The 26,887-nt window shown below is 37.2% G+C and overlaps 1 protein-coding gene across 4 annotated transcripts in view; it reads left to right on the top strand.

Moving 5' to 3' along the window:
* The window catches only part of ZFYVE16 (zinc finger FYVE-type containing 16), a 33,995-nt gene extending 7,603 nt beyond the window's left edge, over nt 1-26,392 (top strand). For 2 of the 4 annotated variants that reach the window (XM_067316227.1, XM_067316226.1), the window contains exons 3-19: nt 1,055-1,163; nt 1,350-3,541; nt 8,421-8,517; nt 9,638-9,814; nt 10,804-10,955; nt 13,782-14,166; nt 14,708-14,830; nt 14,922-15,077; nt 15,742-15,966; nt 17,325-17,407; nt 19,613-19,717; nt 20,575-20,725; nt 21,273-21,353; nt 21,878-22,040; nt 22,915-23,020; nt 23,453-23,617; nt 24,491-26,392. In XM_067316227.1, coding sequence (XP_067172328.1) covers nt 1,094-1,163; nt 1,350-3,541; nt 8,421-8,517; nt 9,638-9,814; nt 10,804-10,955; nt 13,782-14,166; nt 14,708-14,830; nt 14,922-15,077; nt 15,742-15,966; nt 17,325-17,407; nt 19,613-19,717; nt 20,575-20,725; nt 21,273-21,353; nt 21,878-22,040; nt 22,915-23,020; nt 23,453-23,617; nt 24,491-24,652 — 4,593 coding nt within the window. In that variant the 5' untranslated portion in view covers nt 1,055-1,093 and the 3' untranslated portion in view covers nt 24,653-26,392. Of the gene's footprint in view, nt 1-1,054; nt 1,164-1,349; nt 3,542-8,420; nt 8,518-9,637; nt 9,815-10,803; nt 10,956-13,781; nt 14,167-14,707; nt 14,831-14,921; nt 15,078-15,741; nt 15,967-17,324; nt 17,408-19,612; nt 19,718-20,574; nt 20,726-21,272; nt 21,354-21,877; nt 22,041-22,914; nt 23,021-23,452; nt 23,618-24,490 lie in introns of those variants that run through there. The other 2 variants (XM_067316228.1, XM_067316229.1) reach the window with 2 other exon arrangements.
* Nucleotides 26,393-26,887: the final 495 nt, after the last annotated feature.

The raw sequence follows: 26,887 nt of genomic DNA, 5'->3' as shown, positions 1-26,887 counted from the left end.
AACCAACATGCAGTGGCTGGAAATATTTATTAAGCAAATTAACCAGGATGTTTTAAAATAGGGAATAAGAATAATAAATAGTTTTGTGATGAATTGTTAAGTCTCTAAAATTAGATTTAATGGTTTAGTTCAAGTCTCCAAGAAAGCTGATGTGTTTTGTGTGCTGGGTAGGACAGAGAAGATGAACTGAATTACTATACTGTTTTTTTTTTTTTTCCTGGTCTTGGAAGAAAACGAACAGGAGGATTTAAAGACAGCTCACTGATCATTGTGGGGGAGGTGTACTGACCTCAACTTGCCTTATCACACTGCAGCTATGTGTTAAGATGCATGTCTCATGCTTCCATGCTTATGCTGGTTACCTATTTTAATGTCCTGATATATTTTAGTTTTTACTCTGTGTTTAACCTTATGGAATAATCTGGTTGTAGCTGAAAGCAAAATGAAATTGGCTGGTTGGTAACTTGAGGAACTAAACAAATATCTTTTTCAAATGTCTTGCTCATACATTCAGTATTCAACTGTCAAATTTGAATTCCTAAAGGAGGATATCTTTTTCTTGCTGGCACACTACAGGTGACTTTTTTTTCCCCCCTCTCCTTCCTGCTGCATATTAGAACATGAAAATTCTGGGGTTAGTTAGGCATCATTTATTTAAACAGTTCACTTGTGTCGTAGGGGTAATGGTAGCCTAGTTCATATTTGCCTGTGAGTTGTATCATACAAAAAACTAGGTGATCCTAGTATCCCTTCTGGTTTTAAACTTGTTGAAATTATAATGCTGTAGCATGTGCTTTCAAATGCATTTGATTTCAATAAGGTAGCCTCAATTCCCTGGCTGATTTGAGGTGGATTTCTGAGAGTATATTGTATAGAAGCTGCTGGACTGCAGCTTTTTGTGTACTTGTGTTTGTGTGTGTGTACAGAGAGAAGAGAAAGAATTGTATTAAAAACAAAAATATTTTATAAAAGATGCCTTTAATCATGAGAATTTTCATGATGATTCTGTAAATAACAAAGTCCTGTGAGTGAAACACTGTATTCTTCTTTCTAGGCTTAAGAGGGATAAGGCTTCACTAAAACTGTAACTAGAATGGACAGTTACTTTAAAGCAGCAGTCTGTGACTTGGACAAACTACTTGATGAATTTGAAAAGAATACAGGTTAGTTCATGTGCTGCCTTGTTGTACAGCATACTAATACTGATCAAATGACTTACTGCAGAATTTGAAAGTAACATCTGTTAAGTAAATGCTTTTATTAATGAATAGATGGGATTTTATGAGGTGGGAGTATGCTGTGGAAATGAATGAGTTTTATAAACTTTAATCTATTTTTGCTTAAAACAGATGAATATGACTGCTACAGAACGCCTCAAAATCCATATGACTCAAAACACCATTCACTTTTTTCAGTTTTGGATAGCTTACAACATGCATCTCCAACACCAAAGCTACAAGAGGATGCTAACAGTTGTACTGCATCGGAAGAAATTTCTCTAGCCAGCCGTGTTGGAACAAGTGAAGCAGTTCTGAATTATTTGCCACAAAATGAGAAGAATGTTGCTGGACTTGATCTTTTGTCCACTGTGGATGGTGGTTCCTCAAATGAAATTCAAGCTTCCAGCCTGGGAAGGTGTAGTGTACCTGTGTGTGATCTTGTTAATGACACAGGTAACTTAATCCATTCAGTGGGTGCTTGTGAAGATATTCAGAAGTTGCAGCCAGATGACTTTCAGTATAGTGAAGACTGTTTGATTGGCTTTGGCATGCCTTCCACATCAACTCTTGTTTGGGGATCATCAGTAGGTTGCAGTGATGTTTCGTGCACACAGCAGAGTGATGGTGACTCAATCTTACAAAATTCAGGACTTCTTAAAACAGAAGAGTTGAATCATTTAGCTTTAAAATCAAGCAGTTATGCTAAAGGAAAGATCTCAGATCCATATGATGATAAACACAGGACAGAATCTTTAAAGGGTAATGAGGTTTTTGATCAGCTTGAACAAACTGTTCGCCTTAATACTGCGTGTATCTTCGTAATGTCACAGAATTCAAGTGTGCACAGTCCCAAAGATGAGACAGCTGATGAAAAACTGCCATGTGAGCCACAAGATGACAGGGCATGCTCTGTAGTGAGCAAAGAGATGTATGGAAGAAATGCTATGGAAAACGTAGACTTAAAAGATGACAATAATGTTGAAACCATGCCTTCAGATCTGCCAAAGAGTCCTCAGCTGCACAAAAATAGTGCAGCAACATTACCTGGAAGTTGTGTTTTATCAGGCTCCTCATTTCAAACAGAGGATAGAATAGAAATAGAAAAGGAAAATGTGGAAGCAAATGTAGGTAGTGAGGAACTTAATAGCAATGAAATATTAAACAGTGTTTCAACTTCATGTATTTCAGTTGAGGATGTCCAGACCTCCCTGTCTTGTCTTCCACTTCCTGTATCTATATGCGGTTCATTAGTTGTAACAGAAGAAAAAATTAATCCTCTACCTCAGAATGAAGTGGCAGAGGTTATTAGTGATATTTTAACTGTTCATGCTGGAAAGTCTAAAACTGATCTGTCTGATAAGGAGTCCCACAAAAAGACTGACCTGCATGAACATGAAGGATATTTACCTAAAATCAGCCAAAGCTTTGTGGAAAAAAGTATAGGTGGAGAGAAGCATGATACTGAGAATATAATTGATTATGGTGATTCTCAGCAAATCAAAGCTATTGCTTCTACTTTTCCTGTTTTAGAATATGAAGCTGAACCATATGGTGTTGGTATAGAGTCTTACTACGATGAAAGTATTAGTCCAGTTGTAGCTGAATTTACTGTTGAGGATAATATTAAAAGTGATGTTCTGATAAGTGATGCTGAGCTTGATGATTTCTTGTATGCACAAAGTCTCCAGTCTAGTGTGCTGAAATCTTTAGATAGCGGTAGTAATTTATTGGAACCTGATGCAAATGAAGCAAATTTAACAAATGTGAAAAACCTGGATTTCACAGAGGCCAGTGAAGAACATATGCAAACAACACAGGAGGGAATGTCTAGCATTACTATTAATTTTAAAGCGTCTGTTACTGACTGTGAATTGGAATCTCCAATGGAAGAGAGTACATCTCATATTCAGGACACAACTGAAAGTCATAGTGAAGCACTAGTTTCTGTTGTTCATACTGAAGGTGCAAGACCAAAACAGTTGCTTGGCCTTCCCCAAAGAGCTGTTGGTCAAAGACAGCTGAATAGAACAAATGTACCTGAGAGAGAAAATCAGGAAGCCAATTCCATAACCCCAAAAGCTCCCCTCTCAGGCACCAGTGTTAGTTTTGATAAAAGTTCTGAACCTGCTCACTCCGGGGAAGGCTGTTGTGAAGCTGGAGGAAATCAAGCATCTGAAAGAGTAGAATCGCTTAAAATACCTGTAATTTTGGGACAGAAACAACCATCATGGGTTCCTGATTCAGAGGCACCCAACTGCATGAACTGTCAAGTCAAGTTCACGTTTACAAAAAGACGACACCATTGTCGTGCATGTGGAAAAGTAAGTTACTGGGGAAGGGTCCTATGTTACTGAAAGCAAATTCCCTCTGCTTTAGGGACAACCAAAATATAAAGGAGAATGAATGTTGTTGGAATTGTTCTAGGTTCTAGAAGGTGTTTTATTAAAAAGAAAATAATAATTTGTCTTTATTTCATAGAGACTTCAAGATTTTTTGGAAAAAGTTCTCATTAAGTATGACTTTCTTTTGTGAAAATAAAGGGATGGAGGGGAGATGTTCTTTTTATCTTCTGTTGCTGGCTAGGCTGCTGTGTCTTTTTTGCATATAACAAGGAAGATGGGACAGTGTGCTCTGCAAAATAGTCATAGTGAATCTTTTTTGTGCTCATACACCAAGATTAAAAGAAAAAATTAAGATGATGATCAGAGTTAAGGTGAGTGGTTATATTAGCTGTAAAACACTATCCATAAATGGGGAAAGATCTTGTTCTTCCAGGAGCTGTAAGAGCAGTACCAGTGCAAAGGACTTGTACATACTTCTGAACACATAGAAAGACAGATTTAGAGTATAATTTTCCAGAGGAATTGTGTGTGGAAAAGACAGTATGCTTATTTTGCAGGGTGAATCTTACTAGTTAAGCAAGTAATCTAACCTTTTTCACTGTGTGGTCTTTTGCAGTCAATAAATAGCATCAAAGCTTATTTTTAATCCAAAACAATTTTCTCTGTGGGTTGCTGTGGCTTAGAGTCATGCTAGTACATAAATGCAAATACTGATGAACTTGTTTTTCAGTGCCCCTCTGAGGGGATGGTTGTATTGTAGCTTTATAGATAAGGAGCTATAGCACAGATTAGTGTCAGTACTTACTAGCTTTTTGCATCTACAGTTTTGAGATAGAGACCTTGAGAGGCTTGAGATCTAATTTTTTTCCCAGAATACATCTTTTAGCATCGTGTATTCAAAGCATAGTCCCCACTTACTTCAACTGCAGTAAATGTAAACTAAAACTTAGGTCTGAAGTTGGGCACCAAGAAAATGGAGAACTCATTGTGAAAACCTAGGAATAGTTGCATTTAATCACTTCTCAAAATACCCTGTTGAAATTCTGTAACATTTTAAGATGCAGTTCTTCAGAGTAGCATTCATTCCTTTTAGCCATAAGGATGATTCTTTACATTCACCATGCAATTTCTTGCCCCTCTTCTGGAGGTGGAAATAAAAACATCCTTCATTACATGCTGCTGTTTACAACAGACAACTGTTAGCATTGCTCATCCTGTGTGTTAGCAGAGAGGTGTTACGTCTGGGGGGAGGGAGGGGACATCTTAGAACAACATAATTAAAAGGAGCATCACAGTGCATATGCATTGGGAGAATAAATGAAGGCAGCACAGATTATCTTAACTGTGACATTTAGATAATGGAGTGCTATGCAGCTTGATATCATAGCTTTTCTGAATGTGCAATAGCTTAACTTATGCCATATGCTTGAAAACAAACCAACCAACCTGTCTAATGGACCAGTTGTGGGTTGTGTCTCCAGCCACTTGGACTCAAGGAGAAACTGGTAGAAATTCAAGGTTGTCCTCCATGGACTGTCCTAGAAGAGAACTGTGTAGTTCTCATGTAGTTTTATAGCTGTTTATTAGCAATGAAAATGGCAACACTTGGAAATTCTGGCTTCTGTGCTGGAAGTGATAAGGTAATAAGGTAGTGGTCCCTGCTTTCTGTCCCATCTGCAACACTTGTGGAGCTAAGCAGTTTCTCATCTCATCTCATCTCATCTCTCCCTCTCCCTCTCCCTCTCCCTCTCCCCTTTTTTTTTAAATCATCTAGGTGCTTGCCTTTTGTTGTGGTACCCTTCCCCTTGCTTGCACAACCAGAATCAGTTTCTTTGCTCAGCAGCTTTGTCTCTATCTCTTTTCCTCCGTTACACTCTCTGTCCCTTGCCTGTCTCCACCTCTCGTCTCCTGTGCATTAGGATTAAGCTGCTTCCTCTGTTGTGGGTCCCAGTGGCACCAAGCCTGAGAGGAGAATACCAATTGCAAAGGATTGTACTGCTCAGCGGTTGAAGCCCTAGGGTGGATCATAGCTGATTAGCAACTAACCTTCTCTAGTTACGTTCTTAACATCTTTGCTGAGCACGTGCATTTTCAGTTGAGATAACCTACCTGTGACACTAATGCAGAAGCACCTGGAATGGTTTCTTTTTTGGGGACTAATTTTGTGCTGATCAAGTATTATTGTTTTACAGTGATTTTTTCCTATTCACTTAAGAGTCCACTTGTAATAATTTAATTTCTTTCTCTGTCACTGTTGTTTACTCTTCCCTGCACCTTCTCCCTCACCCCCCTGCCAGTATTTTCCTTTAATCCCCTTTATTTTCTTGTGGATGATTATGAGAAACAAAAGACTTAGTGTTGCCTTCACTTACTTAATTCTGGTAAGGGGTGGAAGTTTTCTATGAGGCCGAGGCTTCAAAAGACATGTTTCACAAAGGCTAATATTGCCTCTAGAGCCTGCATATGGATAAAAATGGTAGGATTTTCTGAATACTTGCAAATTCCCTTTGAAAAACATAAGGGAAAATTGAGTAGAGCACCCGATGTTTCTGAGAACTCTTGTAGAGAACAGTTTTACTAGAGACATCATTAATTGAACAGGATTGCACAGGTGTAGTCCAAGCTGGAGATGTTGCCCCTTTTTTCCCCCATCTCTCTTTAAAAATAGACAGGAGATATATCCTGTATGAGTGGAAGAACATATTCTATTCTTTTAAAGTGGTCTTCAGTATGCTCTTTAAATACTTTGAGGAGAACTAGTAACAAGAAGACAAATAACCTTACTATCTCTGTCAGAGGGTTGGTTGGGGAGTCCACTTGATGAGAGTCTACCTGGTTACTGAGCCAACATAGTAAATTCACTGGAAAAAAATGAGCACTGGCTTGGATTATTGCCTGTGAGGCAGAAGAGGCAGCTCAGACTTTCATGCCAAACTGATGTGCTTGTTGCGCAGAGCCCCGGTGCAGCGTACAGTGTGCTTAATGACTGCTGCGAGAACTGCTGGCCAAGAATGGCTCGTAGCAGGTTGGTTTCAGCCACCATCTGAATCCTAAAGGGAAGTGGCAGCAGTCCTCCTCAGGGATCAAATTAAGGCAGTTAAGCAAATCGGACCCAGTTCTGGGGTCCAGCCCTTTTTCCTATCACTGTGTTATTTAATCTAAAGCAGTTACGGGATTAAAAAAATAGGAGTTAATTTGGGAATAAACAGTGGAACCTGGAATTCTTCTCATCATCCCAGCTAAGCATTTTAAGAGAATGATTTAAGATTAGTCTCCTCTGTGTTGCTGCTCTTCGTTGCAATTTCTGAAGGTTTTTAGATCGTATCATAAACGTGAGCCGTGAGAGATGGAAGGTGTGGGCTTCAATATTAGACTGCAGATGGTTTGGAGTTGAACAGGTGTGTTTCTTGGAAGAGTTTTCTAATCGCTCTGCAGTTTTGTAAAACGTGCTTCCAGCTATGCCTAAAAAAAACAAATAATTTTTAGTTACTTTGTGGTGTCCTGTCCATGCATAACTAGATCTGCTCACAGCAGGAAATTTGAGGTGCTGCTCTGCTTAAAATCTGTACCTGAGAGAGTATTGGCAGGAGCTAAATGCTTTGCTGCCTAATGTGGGCATTTCTGGCCATGTGCAGGTGCTTAGTTTTGTAGGCATCTAAGCAATACTTAGATCCAGCAGAAAAGCCTTGTGTATTTTAGACAATGCTGAATAGTTGAAAACACCAAAAGGGTATGGATCATAGTTCTGTATTTTCTATGCTTGAATCTGCTTGTATCTGTTTCTATACCAACTGCATCCTTGTAATAAACTACTAATATAGTCTGTTCTCTCATTTTTATTTTCCATTCCAGACAAACTGTTCCATAACCCTAAGGAAGAAAAGGTTCTCTAGTCTTTTGTGGAAAAAATAGAGCATATTAGAAAATTTACTGCCATTGCAGCTTCTAAGAAAATACCATAGGAAGTTTTTATACAGGATCGGGAGTTGCTTGGAACACTATTAAGCCTTAAACATAAAAGGATTACTAAAAATTCTCAAGTACTGCTGCATTTTCAGCAGCCTACCTTTTAACAGCAACATTGAGGGAAATATGCCAAGCAGTGTTCTCAGGTTTTGTGCAGAGTTTCAGTAGGTGCTGTTCCTGCAATTCTGCAGTCATGAGAGTGATGTTAAACTCCAGCTTGCTAAAGAACAAAAACACCTTGCTTTGTTCCCACTGCTTGGCATTCAGATGATCTCCAGAAGCTTTCAGCTGATGATTTCCACTGAGTCACGAGTGTTAGCATGGCTTGGCTGTCTTCCCTATTTGAAGTTTCTGTTAACATTAGGATCCTGTAAGGAGTGAGACATGTGTGCACTTTGTTTAGCATACGATGATGTATGCTGTGCCCAGGGTGTTAGCCTGGCTAATGCTATGGAGCAGTGTTAGGACACAGTATCCATAGGTGTTTCAGACGTGAAATAGGATATAGCTTATTGAAAAAGCTTACGGTATGGATGAATTGCGGTGTACTTCCTGAGAAATAGGATAAGATGAACTCCTGATCAAAAGCAGGCTTGGCTGACTTTAAAGTCTGGCCCAATTTATGGGACTTTTGAGCTGCTTAATGAAATCCTCTTTCTAGTATATTCCCTTCTCCTCCTTTCTCCCCAAACATATCTTCAGATACATGTGCTAAAACTCTGCTAAAACTCCTTTTGTATTTTCCTACTGTCCTACTCCCAAGAAGGTGTATGTATGCTTTGAATAATTCAATCTCTTTTAGTACATAAGTAACTAAATGATAATAGGAGCTTAATTCAGGAAGTACTGGGGCTTTGCCTATAATATTTAATTCAGTCTTGTTCTCATTCAGGTTTTTTGTGGTGGCTGTTGCAACCGAAAGTGCAAGCTTCAATACATGGAGAAGGAAGCAAGAGTCTGTATTGGCTGTTATGACCCTATTATTAAAGGTAAAAAGATAAGTGTTTATTTTTTAAGTAATTACAGTAATCATTAAAGAAAAAAATAAGTATGGCTAATATCTCTTTCATCTTTTTACTTTTGGGGAAGTTTCATTGCTTTAACTTGCTTAAATTTACTTACTGTTTCAGAGTTGGAGGGAGGAGGAGGAGGATAGTCATATCTCTTTTTAGTTAGATTTTTTAGTCCTTATTTTAAACTTTGGCAATCTGGTTGCTATATATGTAAACAAGTGTGTAGATTTGGACTCCATAGTGCTGCATACAAAGCTGTGCTATTTGGTCATCTGTTACATCAGCCTAGCAATAGAATTTTTTTTTTTTCTTTTGTGGTTGAAGGATAGCCTTCTGCATGTTTAAAGCTTCTACTTCTGCCAGTTCTCACATGTTATTTGCCCATTTTATATAGCTTTTTGTCTTAATATTTTTATAAGTCACTTTAACAGAACCACAGTAATTGGGTTGTAATATAGCTTTTTCTTAACTGAAAGCGAAGCAAGGATGCTTTATGGGAACAGCAGGAGAAGGTTGAAGTCCTGATTATTAATATTTAAATAAGTTGAAGACATACCAGCTTTTTTAATATGTTAGATGACAGTTCCCTGCACTATCCAGTTGGGGATTTTGTGCTTTTTAAAAAATCTTTTTCCTTCCTGCTGTACCAGGTAAAGCACTGAAGTGCCTTAGCAATGTGGAGAACTTGGAATTTCTCTGTATTTCATTCCTACGTGTTCCTTGAGCACAAGCTAACTTGAAGAATCTTATTCCAGCAAAGTATGTCTACCAATAGAAAATTTACTGTTTTAATTCATTAGATAAAAAACTACCAACTGAAAGGAATTTGACTTGATAATTGTGAAATATTTGCACCTACATACAAGGATTATATGGTCCAGTGTAGAGTCATTGCTACATGCCAAGGTGGGTTTTTTCTGTGTTGGGAAGAAAATAGACAGAAAACCTAAATTTATTGATTTTCTAAACTTTTATACAATAGCTTGAGCATTTTTCACAACTATTGTGCACTCTCGCAAAAAACATAACTTTGCAGTGCTAACCAAATTTGTTCAGATGCGACGTCTTAAAAACTAAAAGCATTTTTTTCTTTTAGCACAGGCATTTGAGAGGATGATGAGTCCAACTGGTGCTATCCCGAATTCCAGTATCTCCTCTGAATATTCTTCTGCTATTCCACCTTTGCAGGAAGCCCAGACATCTGGTAGTTTTAGCTCTCCTTCATCTTCTGTGTTGTTACCTATTTCTGTACTTAAACAACCAGGTATTGAAGGTATGTTAAATATAGTGTAATTTTTCTAACACTTTTTAGAGATCTTTTTGGAAAGAGTTGTTTATTGCGTTGTGGATACGTATTTGGTATACTGTTCTCTGGGAGACTCAAACTGAAACTCTGAACTGGGGTTCAAAGGAAAGTTGCTTGTAGCTCTGAGCTCTGACTCCAATGTATGAGCTTGACCAAGTCTGTGTTAAGTCTTCATTTGTGAAATGTGGATGTTCTTTCTATTAGTTGTCTTCTCTGTTTATATTGTAATTTTTTTCAGGGCATGTACAACTTTCAACAGTCTTATATAGCTCAAGAGATCTCTGAATTGTGTTGCCACTGCTAGGGCTACAGTAATAGCAAAAAGTAGTTGTTTTGGATTAAAATTGTTAGGCAAAAGTAGTTATTCATTCTCTGGGTAAAGATGAATGATTAGTGGCTGAACAGTGTCTTTATTCCACTTTTGTAACACATCCAACTTTCTTCAATTAAAAGAAGCTTTAAAACAGTGCAGTAAACTTTTTTTTTTTTTTTGGGGGGGGGGGAGTATATTTCATCTTCCAGTCATGATATGCTTTTCATCCATGTCTTACTACAGAGGGATGGTTGAGAAATCCCTCCATATCTAGGAACTGATATGTTTAACTATAGCATGACAACTTTCTCTGCAAGTATGAGAATTTTTTACATGTATTTGCCTGACTGGAGACTGTCTGGAGTCAAATTATGTGCCTGTGCTTGATTCCAGTAAACAGATTGATTTTTGTATCATTCTGAAATACACAGAGAATGCTTTATTCTGGTACTTAGTTATTTCACATGCAAGAGGTTGCTAACCTTGTAACCATACTGTACGGATGTGACTCAGTAAAAAACAATCTTGGGGGAGGTGGCTGGGTTGTTTTTGTTTTGTTTTTGTTTTTTTTTTTTAATCTCTTTCAGCTATTAGGGCAGTGCTATAATATGAAGTCGGTGTTGTTTTTTTCAACCTATCCTAGGGCTATGCCCCAAAGAACAGAGGAGAGTTTGGTTTGCAGATGGTATTTTGCCAAATGGTGAAGCGGCAGATACAACAAAACTTTCATCTGGAGCAAAGAGGTCATCACAGGACCTAAGTCCAGTAAACCCTGACTTGCCAGAGATGCATATGGTATGAATTAAGAAGTGTGTGTAGGTGCATGAATTATGAATCTCTTGAAATAACTTTGTTTGCTTTTTATTGATGGGACCCCTTACAGTAACATAACTTTGCTTGACTGCTTTTGGAACCTGAACCAAAACTGTTTTTTTGGGTGGCTGTGAAGTCCTTGCATTGAAATGTTGTTAAGACCATACGTAAAGGGAAACCATGTTCTCTTTGGGGCATATGTGAACTTTAAAAATGGTATAGTCGAAAATACTCCAGATCAATCTTTTTCTGCACAGCCTTTGATTAACTACTTTTGTAAAGGTATTTGCAGCCATAGTTCTGAAAACATGTTAATAATGATAGTTTATAGTAGAAGCTTCCCCCCCCCCCCAGTGGCCTGCTACAGTTTGCCTGTTGGATTAAACTAGACTGGTCCTACAAGAGGTTGCTTAAAGCCCTAAAGTAATACATTATAGGGTGCAGCACTTGCCACTTCCACTGGGTACAAATAGTGAGCTGGGAGAGGGATTTGCTTTTTATAAAATATCATATTCATAGTGTTGAACTATGCATGCACTTGTCAGGGAAACTAAAGTCCAAAGAAATGGTACAAGTTTGCTGTGGAAGGGCTTGGAGAGTCTGTCAGACTCGGGCCTTTTAAAATAAAACATAGCTCTGAAGCACTGTCTCAAGTTGTAGCATAGTTCAAGAGTCTTTAAAACAAACTAGTAGAGCTAATGGGCAAGACTAGATCATGTTTATTCACACACACAAAGATGTCTGAAATGTTACCTGTGTATAACACTTAAATCAGCCTTTACTTCTGAAAAATGGATGCTAGTGAATGTGAGTTAATTTGAACAAGAACTCCCGTAAGTTGCAGATGGATCTTAACTTTTATAATTATTCCTGTCTTTTGTAGATGCTTTAATAGAGTCAGCAGGCCTGAGGATCAGTTCGGGTTAAGGAGGAGAAAGCATTAAGATTTTTTGCTGAGGAAAACCATGCCTCACACATCTATTAGTATAAACGAGTCAGCAGTGGTAGAGATAATGCTGTTATTGTTGATGAACCAGTATTTCCAGAGAAGCTCATCAAGGACTCCTAAAAATTAGGCAGTCATAAGATTAAATAAAAGGTCCTCTTGGAAATCATAAAGATAGAACTGCGTAGCCAACTTTGCTGAGGAAGGAGTGTGAAGACATGAGTCCCACAGTAGTGTGTGCTGGCCTCTGTGCTATTCAGCATACTCGCTGATGATTAAAAAGGTAAAATTAATTCAGGCAATGAAGGCAAATAGATCTCAGATATTAATGAGCTGGTTGCTAAAATGACAGATGTGATTGTATGTCATTAAAAGTAGAATAGGAATGTATGTGGAAACTGGCTTCAACCCTGCTTATTGATGTTACATTTATCACTTATAAGAAAAAAAAGAACTTGTGGTCAGTGATTAGCCTAAAGAAATATTTGCAGTTGTTTTCTTAAAAAAAAAAAAAAAAAAAGGGGGGGGCAGGAGTAAGTGGGAGGGAACAGATAGAAAATGAAACAGAAAATCATTACGGAACCAAATGTATCAGTGTTTTTCCCAGATCTTGAATAAATCTAGCAGCTTTTGCTCTCCCCATCTTAGCAATCAAGACAAGAACATATCTTTTGTTTTGGGGAGAGGGTAGGACCTTTTCAGTTGCAAAAGATAAGAGATCTCTAAATTTTAAAGTATCATGGACATAAAGAAATAGGAGATAATTAGTCAGTGGTTCTTGTATGTAACTTCAGAAGCACCAACGAACAAAACCATACTGCAGCTCTAAAGTGAAGCAGGTACTTTTTTGTGCAACCCATAATCCTGAACTTACTGCCACAGGATGCTGTGGAAGCCAAAAGTGGTATGAAACACTATCAAGCAAATTCATGGGAAGAAGTCCACTGAAGGCCAATTTAGTCATGGTTTTGTATGCTTGCATGTGTGTTTTTAGGGTGTGATTTTTGGGGTGGTGGTTGTAGGTTTGTTTTTTTTTCTTTCTTTCTTTCTTTCTTTTTCCCCCTTGTAGCTTATTCATTCTCTTAACAGGAGTTTTGCTGGAGGCTGAGGGCTTACCAAGAGAACTAGGATAGGGGAAGCATAGAGCTGTTAGGCCTTTTCTTGTTGCAATGCAAAACCTTTCCTGTTGAGATAGGGCGCAAGTCTATGTGGACTTGTGGTATGATGACTTAACATATTTGAAAGGTGATATCTCACAGCTTGGTGTGTTTTCTGATGATGATTCATATCATAGCATGATTATGCTCTGTTAGTTTGTCATATCCATTTCACTGAGGGAGGACCATAGGTTTGACCCCAAACTAGAAATGAGTCATGCTGTAAAATGGTAGACTCAGCTGCTAATACCTTGTGTAAAAATAGAAATACACTTACAGTACTGAACTACTGATTCAAATTATGACAACTTACAATATTCCTGAGTGGGAGAGCTATTAGTAATGCTAAACAGATTGCTCAAATGATACCTGTTTTTATTGATTGTGTTGAATCTGACTGTAATATGCTAAAATGACTAACATGCAGCTCTGATGATGATTTTGTGTTATAGGACAAATAAATTAATGATGCATCTTAACCTAAAATAGGGACTAATATGCCTTTTAAAGATGGAAAAAATGCAAGATCCAGAAGAGATTTGTGGCTTTCTGCCTGTTTAAAGGAAATACCTGCCAAAAAATTTGAAAATATATATTTTTTCCTCATTAAGCTTTTTGTTTCTAGTATGCTAGTATAGAAGACTTAGTTTGTTGTGAGACTAGAATGTAGACTATGCTGGTTTTGTTTTCGTTTTTTTCTAATAGGTTGCAAATCCAGAAGAGGATGACACATTAAGTGATGTAAATCCAAAACCAAAGGAAGAAATGGATGTTATTGTAAGAATTGAGGAATTATGTTGTGAATCTTCTATTCCTTCAGATGATAGGCAAGAGGCCATTCCTAGGCAAACTGAGATGGTGCATAGTTATAAATGTGTAACTCCAGAAACTGAGGAATTCTCTACTCCTACAGAAGCTGAAAAGGCTGGTTCCAGCTCAGCTGATTGGACTAAAAATGATTTGCCTGTTAGTCCTTCAAGTTACAGAGCACTATGTGGTCTTGAAAACTGTGTTAGTAAAGAAGTCAGCCTAGTTCCTGATGGTGATAAACTGCCACCACTTTTGCTTGTGGCAGGAGAAAACGGAAAAGGTAAAATTTGGGTAAATTGTTAGCATTGTATCACCTGATGCAAGATTTCTAAATAAGAACTTCTGTGTGTATAGAGTGTATTGTAATACAATTTTAACTTTCATTTATCTGTGCTGCACATTGGATCGTGTTTGATAACTGAACCTGCATTATTAGAAAGATCCATCTGTATGTTACGAAAATACTTCATCACTTAATGCCTCATAGCAGTGCTTGTGCTCATTGTTTGTAGCTGTTACAGTACCAGTATATGGATGAGGAGACAGCATATGTAGTTGATTACTAATTAGCAAATAAACAGTAGCCCTAGTTTACACACTTATTACAAATCCTGTATTATTTTATATGATCTTTTACTCTTGGGGTAAGCTTTTACTCCTAGGGTAAGTTCATTGGTTGATCTGTAGCCGTTCTAAGTTTGAGAACACCAGCCTTTTAAGAGAGGACGGTGGGGCAGTCTTTCATATATGATCTGTAACTTTTTTTTTTTTTTTGATAGTTGGCTGACATGTTAAACTAAATCAACTCTTAATTTATTTAGATCCTCTAGTGGAAGAACATCCATCTCACCAGCAGGTCACCTTGCTTCTTGCGGAAGGAGGTCCTAATCCATTAACCTTTATCCTAAATGCAAACTTCCTTGTGAATGTCAAGTTAATATCATGTAAGTAGTGCACATTTTCTTTTCTATTAAATCAGTCTGTCTTTTCCTCTTTATAAAACAATATCACTGTGGTATCTACTTTTAATTAAAGATTCTTCAGAAAAGTGCTGGTACTTCTCGACAAATGGACTACATGGCTTGGGTCAGGCAGAAATTATCATCCTACTGCAGTGTTTGCCAGATGAAGAGACTTTTCCTAATGAAATACTAAAATTATTTATTGATATCTACAAGGATGTAATGAAAGGTACATCATATCTAACTGTGTTATAATATCTTCTTGCTTATCTTTAAAGCTGGGAGTTAATCTGATTTTTACTGTATTATTTGTTGATATCTAATGATTTTGTTGAATAAGCTTGCAGTATTAACTTCAGGTTCTACCTAAACAACAGGAGAAATAGAATTTAGCAAGTTTCTGATTCATATACTTTTGTAAACCTCCTGTTGATTGGCTTTTTGTTTGCCCTTTAGTTGTGTTGTGTGGGAGATTTTGGGTATAAATCATTGAGTCTCCAGTTTAGGACATCTGGAGCTTCATTTGTAGAGGTACAGTAAAGTGTGTGAACTTTTGATCAGCATAACTCAAATATTTATCAAACTTTTTCTTAGATGTAAAATGATATAGTGAAATACATTGTGTACCAGAATGTTTACACCTTGGAGAAGTTTTTTAGTATTTGTTTGGAAAAATCTAGTTTCATATTCAAGGTCATTGAGTTAATAGATAAGACTATATAGCACCGATAGGCTGTGGATTTGGATGTCCACAAGATTTTCAGGAAGACTTGAGATGTAACGTATGGTTTAAAGCGTATAGGTACTGATGTTAGAACACTTAGTATTTTTCTTCTTGATACTAACATATTACTCTTGACATGCAAAGATTTTATCGGTCTCCCTTTCAACAGGAAGGTTAATAAGAAAAATGGAAAACTTTACTTTTACTGAAAACTTTCTCGGTAACAAAGACCATGGAGGATTCCTGTTTGTTTCACCAACTTTTCAGAAACTTGATGATCTGCTTTTACCAGATAGCCCTTTTCTATGTGGCATTCTAATCCATAAGTTGGAAATACCCTGGGCAAAAGTTTTTCCAATCCGTTTAATGTTGAGATTGGGAGCAGAATATGGGGGTAAGTTTTATCACTTAAGATAGCTGTATAAATGTAAAATTACCTGTGAGAATGTTTTGTAGGCAAGTGATAAGTTCAAAGTCATCAAGACTCTTGGCAGTATTTTATATTACACTTGTGTAAGACTGAAGTTCCATACAAGTGTCTTAACAGGTGGCTCCCCATGGGAATTTACAATCTGTGCTGCTGGACCCTCTTGATTCTTTGTCAATTTAGCTGAAGATGGGTGGGCCTAGAAACTACAACTGAGAGTAATAAGCTGTCAGCGTCTGACTTCTGTTGTTGTTACAGGAGAAACTTTTGCAGGGAAATTCACTAGCCTAATTTATAACTTTGATAAATCATTTTTCTGAATTAAGATTACCTTTTTCGAAATGAGGTGGACACGTGTGTGTGTGTGTATATATATATGTATGCATATATATATATATTAAAAAAAAAAAGACCAGCAGATTGGATAGGATGTCACATGGTCCAACTGTTGCTGAGTCAGAAGAGTTGGAATGGATTTCAAAAACGCATCATACACAATTTTCCCAAGCCGAGTGGGTTTTGATAAATAAGCCTACCATTGTATAAGTTGTAAGTCAATAAATATGTATCACTCAGTTGTTTATGGATTTCTTACATAGCTCAATAGCAGAGTACCCCTGGATGGGCTTCTGTCAGCATGTTGAGGAAGATGGTAGCTTCTTTGTCATTCTTCTCTTCCCAAGCTTCTTGTGATTTTTGTACCATTCTTGCATCTTTTTTTGGTTGATCTCACCATCCTGGCTTTGCTATGTGTGTGGGGGTTGATTTTTTTTAAGTTTTTTAGTTTTAGTTTTCAAATGGCTTTTTCATATTGTGGTCTCTGATCTTCTGCATTTCCCTATTTTGCCTTGTTTCTACCTGTATGTGTTTCCTATCCCAGTCATCAGTTGTTCACTTTAAAGCATGCTGCTTTATACAGATCTCCTCATCACTTTACTCCTGCTTATCAGTGCTCTGTGATACTCTGCTATGTGTTACAGCATTGATGTAGAAGCAATTGTTAACCCTTATGGTATTCTTATTCAAGCAATTGCTAAGCCTGGCAACCCCTCTCAGCTGATGACCCAAAGGCTGAACCCAGGCTGTTTCCCTCCCTCTGCCCCAAGAGAGCTGCAGTAGGATGTAACTGAGGGGGAGGAAATTGTGCAGTGGGTGAAAAGGTAGGCCGTGGGGGAGAAGCCAGCAGTGGCTGTAGTTCCTATGGCTGGTCAGGTTTCATTGAAATGAAAGGAAGCTGTAGCTGAATATAGAAATAAATACTTGGATTAGCAAATTCTGCAGTTGTTAGTTGGTAAACATCCTCTTTCTTTTCTTCCCCGCCCTAGTGTATCCAACGCCTGTAGTAAGTTTCAGAGACCGAAAGCCGCTCTTTGGAGAGATAGGACACACAATTATGAATCTGCTTGTTGTGAGTAAATGTCTCGTTCTCTTCCCTTCCTGTTGTAATTTAGACGATGTAAAATATCCTTGCAAGTCGGATATTCTTTAAAGCTGAATTGTGTTTTGGCAAAAATAAAGGGTTAACGTTTTTATTCTTCATACTTGACTTGGAACTTTCCTAACCAAGAATATTTGTGTGTGAATTAGGAAAGCTATACCTTTCACGCTATTGTCTTTAGCATATTTTCTTGTGGTAGGAAGCAACTTTAAGTGAATGAGAAGAATTTTGTATTTTAATTAAAGTTGGTTGTAATCATTATTCTGAGATGTTCTTTTTATTTATTTATTTGCTCTTCTCAGTATTGCTGTGGTGCAGGAATTCTATTTTTTTTTTTTTTTTTGGTCTGGAAAAACAGACTTAATCAGCCCACAGTATCTGCCTGTTATAACCATAATTACTTTGCCACACAAACGTAACTTTACCACACCTAACCCATCTGTGCTGTGTGTTATGGGAAGAGCTTTGATTTTTGGCAAAATCATCAGATTAAATCAAGTCTGGATTTATGCGACTCTCTGAGGAAGTTTTTTTTTTCAGTCACTCAGCTGATTTTATTTAAACTTCTAGGAAACCTGTATTCCAGACCAGTAACCTTCCTTTTCTAACACTTATGTAGAACTGATTCTTAATGCTGAAGACAATGTGATAAAAATTGCTGAAAGGTTATGGAGAGAATTGCATGTATTATTCAAGTGATCGTGAAGTCCTCCTGTAGAGGTATGCATGCATATTCCCATTACAGCTGAGATGGAACAGCATTCTGTGGCACTCTCCTATTTTTGCCAACACTGTTCATGTCATTATGTAGAGAATCAGTCTCCAAGTTGAGCCATCTGAAAACTAGTGATTTTTTTTTTTTCCTTAAAATAACTTTAGATTTTAAGTCTATGAGCCAGCTCACTACTTGATTTGCCAAAGTACCAGTACCAATGTGAGGGAGAAGGCTGTGATGGAGACACTCATTTAATTGGCTTAAGCCACAGCTTCTTGCTCAGCAAGTGCCTAAACCACAGATTGCTGAAGGCTGGAAGAGTAGCCTGGGGAAGACAGGCAGGCACATAAGACGCAGTATAAAATCACTAGTGTCTACTTTTCATAACTGTTAGAAGATACTGAGCTGGACTGAGCTTCAGTCAGATCTGGTATACCCATTCTTTTAGCCTACCGTGGAATTGCACCTTCAGATTTTGCAGAATATAACATTCTGCTGACAAAGAGTGCTTCTGTAGAATTTTTCATCTGGATTACAGAATTGCTCAGACTCTCCATCATACCTGTGTTTGGTGTGAGCACAAAAGAGGCAGTGGGAATATGTGCTTCCTGGTGGGACTACCCCTTTTGATGTTGCATTTCTATCTACATGTGGTGCAAATTCTCAATTAAGGATGATGCAAAACTGAGTACCACACAGATGACTGAGGTAGTGATAAATGATGAAAGCAAAGGGAACCTATCATGCCTATCTTAGCGTTGCTAAAACAGTACCAGTTCAACTGAAACTTGTAACACAGTGAGATCTGTTCATAAATACCTTTCTTGCTACAGCTGTACTGGTTGAAGAAGATGCAGATTTCCTGGCTCAGCTGCTGCTGTAGCCTTCTCTAACCTGTCTGTCCTCTGTACACAGAGCTAGTAAAGGCAAATTACACCTGAATAGTTCTGGAATGAAACAATAGGGAGATTTTGCAGAAGTGGCTGTGATGGTGGATGATAACCTTTGTCAGGGAAAGGTATAATAAACAGTGCTCAAGCATGCAGAAGAGGTTGTAGCTGCAGGAGAAAGAATATGAGCATATAAACTAACTCATCTGGATGGAAGCTTCCACGCTTTGCTCTTCTCTCAGGGGTGTTGAAGTTTGTTTGTTATCTGAAACATCGTAAGATCCTTATGTGAATAAAGCAGCTGTAGTCTAAACAGTCTGTGTGTACACTGGTAAATGATATTTAAAACTACTTTGTCAGTACTAGACTCAGATACTGATTATTTTTTCCTCCTGTGATGTATATGAAGGGTAAATTATTAGCCACACCTAATGTCACTACTCTTTAGAAGGTTAGAGATCAATGTAAAAATGCTGAATGCTTAGATTAAATGAGATTTCTTAAAAAAAAAAGTAAGAAAATGATGCATAGAGTTCAGCCATCTGTTAACATAAAGACTGTCTGTTACAGGACCTTAGAAACTATCAATATACTTTGCATACCATACATAACCTATTTGTTCATGTGGAAATGGGTAGAAGCTGTATTAAAATACCTCTAAGGAGATACAATGAGGTGAGTATAGCTATCTTCATTAGCTTTCTAATCCAAGCTACTTTAATCTTTATTTTTCACACAATACTTGTAACATCTTTAACTTGAGTGCTTTAAAAAAGGAAAAACATTAGACTAGAGGGTGAAAGAAGTTTGTTTTGACTTCCGTGATCAGTTTCTAGGCTGTTCTGTGTGTAACTTTGTCACTTGATTGCAGCTCTCTAGATTACTTTGCTGTTTGAACTTTAAGTTGATGTAGGTGTGTATCTCTGGGGTGAAATTATCTGAACACTCCTTTTTCTTCTTCCTGGATGTTTTGGAAGGTGGATATTGAGTGGCAAGTTGGGCTTTAGGATAACTGTTAAATGGTGAAAGAAATCAGCAGTTTATCTGAAGTCTTCTAGAGTATACTTTCAAGGAGGACCTCTTCCACATCTCCTAAAGGTGGTGTTCTGCTTACAACTTCAAGGAAAATCATTTTTGCCAAAGAGTATTTTTTTTTACAGTTTGCTTGCTTCAGCTTTAACAAAACTGCATAATAAAATGCATGAGGTTTAATGCATGCTTTAGCCTTACAAGAACAAAAAATCCCCACAGCCCTGGTATTCTAATGTGCAGAGGTATTCAGACTGACTTTATCCCTGTCAATTGAAATAGTATTTTTGATCATGCACAGAAATTTTTCCTCAGCTAATCACAGCAAATCCTGTGGTGCAAACTGTCTTTAGAATGACAGAAGTGAATAATTCTTGAGATTTGTTTTGAGAGCTACCAACTTTTTTTAATATAGGATCTTCTTTGAAAAATGTCTTTTTAACACGAGTTCTGCAAAACAGAGATTTGTCTCAGTTTCATGACAAAAAATTTTGTACTGACAGGTAATGAAGGTGATAAACTCTTCCAATGAGCATGTAATTAGCATTGGAGCCAGTTTCAATACTGAAGCAGATTCTCACTTAGTGTGTGTGCAGGGTAAGGATGGTATCTATCACACACAAGCAAACAGTGCAACTGGACATCCTAGGAAAGGTAAGCTGTCTAGTAATCACATCTCTTGAGCAGAAATGCAAGATTCAGTGATTTAGGTTGCAAGGAAAAAAATGTATTCCAGAAGTTTGGACAAAAGCACAATATTCTAGAAGCTAAGTAATTTAAATGCAAAATAGAATTATGTTAACTTCTATATAAACACTTAGGTATCTTTTATAAATGCTGTTAAATAGAAATTAATACTTTTTTCTGTTTTCAGTTTTTTTTAATCTAGTTTACATTTTCATACTTCATCAGATTCTTTATCTTTTTCCAAATTTAATATTAATGTGAATTGGGGAATATATTTATAGATGTAGACACATGGTCTGTGTAACTGAGTGTGTAAAATATCTAACAGTGAGTATCTCTATACAACATCTAGCAAACTGATAACACCACATGTGCAGTAAAGAGCAGTACAGTGCTTTAGGGTGTTTCGAATGCAGTGCAACTGTCTGCATGGCAGTGTATCTGGGCTGTTAATTCGGTGACTACAAATTTGGGTGATATGTGGTGGTACTCATTTTATTTCTACTTTTCATAGTCACAGGTGCAAGTTTTGTGGTGTTTAATGGAGCCTTGAAAACATCTTCAGGATTTCTAGCTAAATCCAGTATAGTTGAAGGTAAGAATTTAGCACTATGTGGTTTATTTAAAGAATGAAGTATATATATGATTAGCAGTCTAGTGCAAGATCTTTATTCTACTGTAAGCTAAGCTCTTCATGATTTTTAACTTTGTAGAAAACCTATTGCAAATTACGCTGTATTAAAAATGTATGCTGATGCACCTGTTTGTTTTAATATATATTGGGTTTTAACTCTTTGCTTAATTCAGTCAATCTGAGTATTTCCTTTACAGTTGCATACATCTAAAATTGTTTTCATTGATGAATTGATGAAATATATATTTTGATACATAAATGCCAAAAACCTCTACGATCTAGCTCTGTTGACCAGAAAAGTTTTCATAACACTTTTTCTTTCATGTAGTGTTTAATGCCATAGTTGGGGGACATAGTCCAAGTTACGATTTGTGTGCATTTATTAAGGAAAGGGCCTTTCTACTAGAATTTAAACCAAGATTCTACTAAAACACCCTCCTGCTGCTTCTGTAGATAAGTGAGAGTTTTAACTGATTTTCTTTTAGATGGACTAATGGTACAAATAACTCCAGATACAATGGAAAGCCTACGTCAGGCATTGAGAGACAAGAAGGACTTTAAAATAACTTGTGGCAAAACGGATGCAGGAGACCTAAAAGAACATGTAGATATTTGCTGGGTAGAAAATGAAGAAAAAACAAACAAAGGGTAAATGTATTATGAAAGCAAAACATTTTATAGAATTCTTTTGTTTCCAACTCTTAAATATCCACCTTTTATTTCAAGGAATTAATCTAAAATATTTTTTATTGAAAGAAGGAATTTTATTTTTAAAACCTATAAAACAATGGGACAGTAAACTACCTGCAGTCCTCTAGATGTCACTAGCAGAATAATTTTGCTTATGGTGGTCATATAGTTTTTGTTCTCTGTTCTGGAAGTTGACAGGAAGAGGCTATAAGCCCTCAGTGTGGTGGTGGTGGTTTTCTGTCAAAGCCGTAATCAATTTGTGTGAAGATGGAATTAATCCCTTTTAAGCTCACTCATTGAGAGGGGCTGGGAAGTGCATAGCACTGCCTTTTCCCACTGATTGCTTACAATGCAGCATTCAGTCAGCAAGGTGAAATGGGATGCAAGACCCATGATCATATACCCCATGATTTGAACACTTGTTTACACAGAGTCAAACATTAACTATGATTTAACTACCCATCACTAATTCAAAAATTGCCTCTACGTTTTAATCAAATACACTGTTTCTCAGGCCAGGGCTTGATTTGCTGTGCCCCTTCCTATGGCTTCTCTGATCAATTAGAACAAACGGGCTTTACTTAAGAAGACTTCTAGTTTCTTCAACCTGTAAGATGAGTTTGGTATTAAATAAGTGGTGTGTCTGTTTTCTATTTAGGATTATTTGTTTTTATAGCCTGTGTATTTTCATGATGCAAATTGTGTATTACATTTTTGTTATATACCTGTCTAGTCATTCCTAAATGTTATTTAAACATTGTGTTTTAGGCTGAATAACTTGTATGAAGTAAGATGTTGGTGTAATTATTAACTATGTTATTATCTTCTGTAGAATTTTAAGCCCAGTAGATGGAAAATCAATGGAAGGAACTCAAAATGAAAAAGTACTACAAGGTGGAGACTTTGAAGCAGAAGGAAAAATTATGAAGTGTACTGAAGTTAGTAAATTACATTGTAGCTGAGTGTTTTTTACCACTGTTTAGAGTAATTAGGTGGTAATGTGGATAGAGATGCTACCAAACAAATCAACTTATTTAATATGTGGCCATACCAATATGCCAACTGTTTTCTATAATTCTTTGATCATTTTACACACCTTTCATTATTTTCCTTCTGAAAAGAGATTTAGTCATGTCTGTAAGTTTTGATAACTGTATATAATCCAGATATCCTATAGCCACTCAACTATTCCCATAGTTGCTCAATACATATTTAGATTGAACAGATAAAATATTGGAATATTTTGCCAGCAAACAAGCATTGGTATTTATGGCTCTTTCTCTTCTGGATTATGTGTACATAGAATTATTTTTCTTTTGCTTTTCAGTATAACCAGGCTACTAACTGTCTTATCTCTTCTTTAATTTCAGGTGTACTATTTTCAAAAGGACCATGAACTATCCAGTCCTGTTCCTCACCAGTTTGCTAAAGAGATTGCTACTGCTTGCAGTACTGCTCTTTGCCCGCATCTTAAAACCTTGAAAAATAATGGAATGAATAAGATAGGCCTTAGAATTTCCATTGACTCAGATATGGTAATCTTTCAACTTTTATTGCAGATGCCACATTTCAACTGAAATCTTTGCTTTAAAGACCTTGGGTCCCTTTCTGAATTTTTTAAATTTTTTTACCATACCCCAGATCCAGACTGAGAATGAAATTTCATGTAGAAACCGTCCAAATGATCAGTTCCCCCCGAAAGGGATGGGCCTGCTTCTTTTTCTGCCCCATTCCCTAATAGCTTGCTTACAATGTGTTACCAGTCATTCCCTAGTTCTAACTCTGGCACTCATTTGCTTCCAAGGTGAGTCAATTTAGAGAATCATAGAGATAGTACAGTTTTCTGCTATTTTAGCTCCCTAAGCTAGTTCAGTAAGGGGTATGCACACCAAAGCCTGTATAGCAGAAGAGGACAGGTCTGCACAACTGAGGATGGGAGAGAGAGAAAGCAAGGCTATCCAGCAGGTGATGCCCCTGAAAAGGATACAGAACTCAAGATCTGAACTCAAGATCTAAACTTCCTTGCTTCTGAAGGTGGTATTCTCAGTCATACATCCTTATCTTATTTCAGAGAACCTTGTAAATCAACTTAGTTTCTAGTTTTCAGCAATGTTTTGAAACTAGTCTCATAAGTAACTGTGATATTAGGAAGTAATCGCATCATTCTTGGACACCAGTATGGAGCAGTCTGGGATGCAGAGGGTGTGTGGCCCTATAAGCCCAAGGGGAACATTGCATGTTTCTCAATGGCAAACCTTAGAGTGACTGACTGACCTGGAAACCCACCCAGTGCCTTTGTCATTCAGTACTAGGTGAAACACTGCTTTTTTCCAAGATACTGCACTTCTGTGTCATCTTGTTAATATAAAAGTGTTGATACCAACTTTTTTTTTTTTTTTTCCTTCTAGGTTGAATACTTGGCAGGGTCTGGTGGTCAGCTTCTTCCACAGAACTATCTGAATGAGTTGGACAGTGCTCTGATTCCTGTGATTCATGGTGGGATGTCGGATCCTACAAGTTTACCATTGGAAATGGAGTTAATATTTTTCCTTATAGAACATCTGTTTTGATGAGGATGATGTATATTACATACAATATACTGATTTGCTGGTTCTGAACACCGAAGTTGTAATGTTAAAAACACTGAAAATATCCATGTCACTAAAACTAGTTTTGTTTTAATGAACTTTCAAACTGGGTTTTGTTTAAAAACAAACAAACAAACTCCAGGCTCTCTCTGGTTATTTTACCACAAAAGAATTGGTTTTTAATATTTCCTAAAGTTCTGAAACTTTACACTTAATACAGTTGCAGAAGAGGGTGGGTTTTGTTACCTCTTTACACAATTGTAGCATTTTACTATGTGTAGTGTAACTTTAAGCCATAGTATCTGCACTGCTGCCTCTTAACCTCAAATACGTGTTATAAAAATTCTTATGGTTAGATCTAATCTACATCTGAAGCACATGCTTTGCATGTGTGAATGAGATAAACCTTGTGAAGTATACTTAGCTGGCACAAAACTGTTTTCTTGCCGCCTGAGATTCAAATAGATCTTCAGTAGTTGACTGCAAACATCATGTGTCAGTACAGATTTTAAGTGCACACCGCCTGACACCTTGTGTATGATAAGCAAGAGGAGAAAAGTTTGCAGGTACGTTTATGAAGTCTTTGTAGTTGGAGAAGTCCTGACTTAATATTGGGATATTATGCTGGTGCTTCAGGAACATACGCTTCTAATTTTTTTATAGAATAACTGATTTCATTCTTGTATTTATAAGGATTTATCTACCTTAAATGATGCTATTTTTATAAATATTGATATTTTTTCCTTTACTCTGTGTTCAAAAGTCCTGATACAATTTGACCTTCCAAGGATAATTAAGAAGCCTCATTACCCTTGAAGTAATCTACATGTAGCAATAAGTCAGATAAGAATCCTGTAATATCTTTTCTGCTCCCCTGTGCTACTTTTTGACACCTCTTAGCAGCCACCTTTATTTTCAGGGAGAACAGATGTATTAAGTGTGAATTTTCATGAACAGACTGCTTTAGTATACCTGAGGTTCTTGTATTTTTGATATTGGGTCATTAAGATCTATTTATGTACTTGCAATGCACGTGATTTGTACAGAGGTTCAGTGAACCACAATCAGGGTTTGATAACTGTCACTTAACTGTTTACCAAGAACAGAACCAAAACAAAAATGTATCCAAGCTCTGTATTGTTTTGAGTAAAAATGCTGGTACAGTTTTATAATGAGAGACTATTAAAACTTTGATGCCTTCTTGATTCTCATAGGGGACACTGTTTTTGTATTGCAAACAAAATTTGTAACTTAATCTAATCAATGCTGCTGTTATCTTTGCTTTGGAACACCAGTGTTAGAAGTGTTCAGGCTTCAAGATCTTCGGCTGGAGGAAACTGAGGATGCACTTGAACTAATTAATACAACTCTTTCAGAGAAACCGTAGTCCTGGAGAAAAACTGAAGACCACACCATACGTATGCACTATGGATAAAACGGGGTTGCTTGAAAACAGTTCATAAGCAGAGAGTCAAGCAAACGACACTGAAAGGGTGAACAGTAGTTAAGAGGATATCACTGTTAAGTGTATCTGTACCAGATATGTAACTAGGTTGGGGTGACTTTCTTTTGTGTTACCACAGATATCCAATACCATATGGGCAAACTAGCTTTACCTGTGTTTCTTAGCGGTAACCAAAGGAACAGTTGGCTCTTATCACTTACTATGGTTTAACTCATTTTAAATAATGATTACTAACAAATAAAATTGACTAAAATGTTTGCTATTTTACCTCTTCTATTTAAAAAAGCTTTTTTTGGTGAATGTTTCTTGGGTTTGTTTTGTTTCTATAGCTCTCTTTTGGATTTTTCTAACTCTGAAACTGTGTTGAACAGTTGAGGGAGGGTGATGCCTAGTAACTGGATCCATTTCTTGATAGTTCATTTCCACAGAATATTTAATAGTAGAATTTGTATTTGGAGGGCAGCAACTGTTTTAAACATGTAAAAGTCTCAGAGGTAGTAGGTGTGATGGACATGAATAAAGGAAATAGAGGTGGTCCTGCTTAGAGGGCCTGCCTGGGTGGGAACTTTTAGGCTTTGAATCCACAGCAGACCGCGTATACGGCCTCATAAGTGACAAATAAGGAAAGAAAGGGAGTTGCTGAAGCGAAGGTCCGTCGAGGCTGCTGCTGCAGCATGGTACTTGACCTGCAGGCGCGGAGAGGCCGCGTGCGCCAGGCCCCAGCCTGGGGCCCCGGCGCTCCCACGGGAGTA

Source organism: Apteryx mantelli, chromosome Z (genome assembly GCF_036417845.1).
Source record: "Apteryx mantelli isolate bAptMan1 chromosome Z, bAptMan1.hap1, whole genome shotgun sequence".
Lineage (NCBI taxonomy): Eukaryota > Metazoa > Chordata > Aves > Apterygiformes > Apterygidae > Apteryx > Apteryx mantelli.
This window is presented reverse-complemented; position numbering and strand designations above follow the sequence as displayed.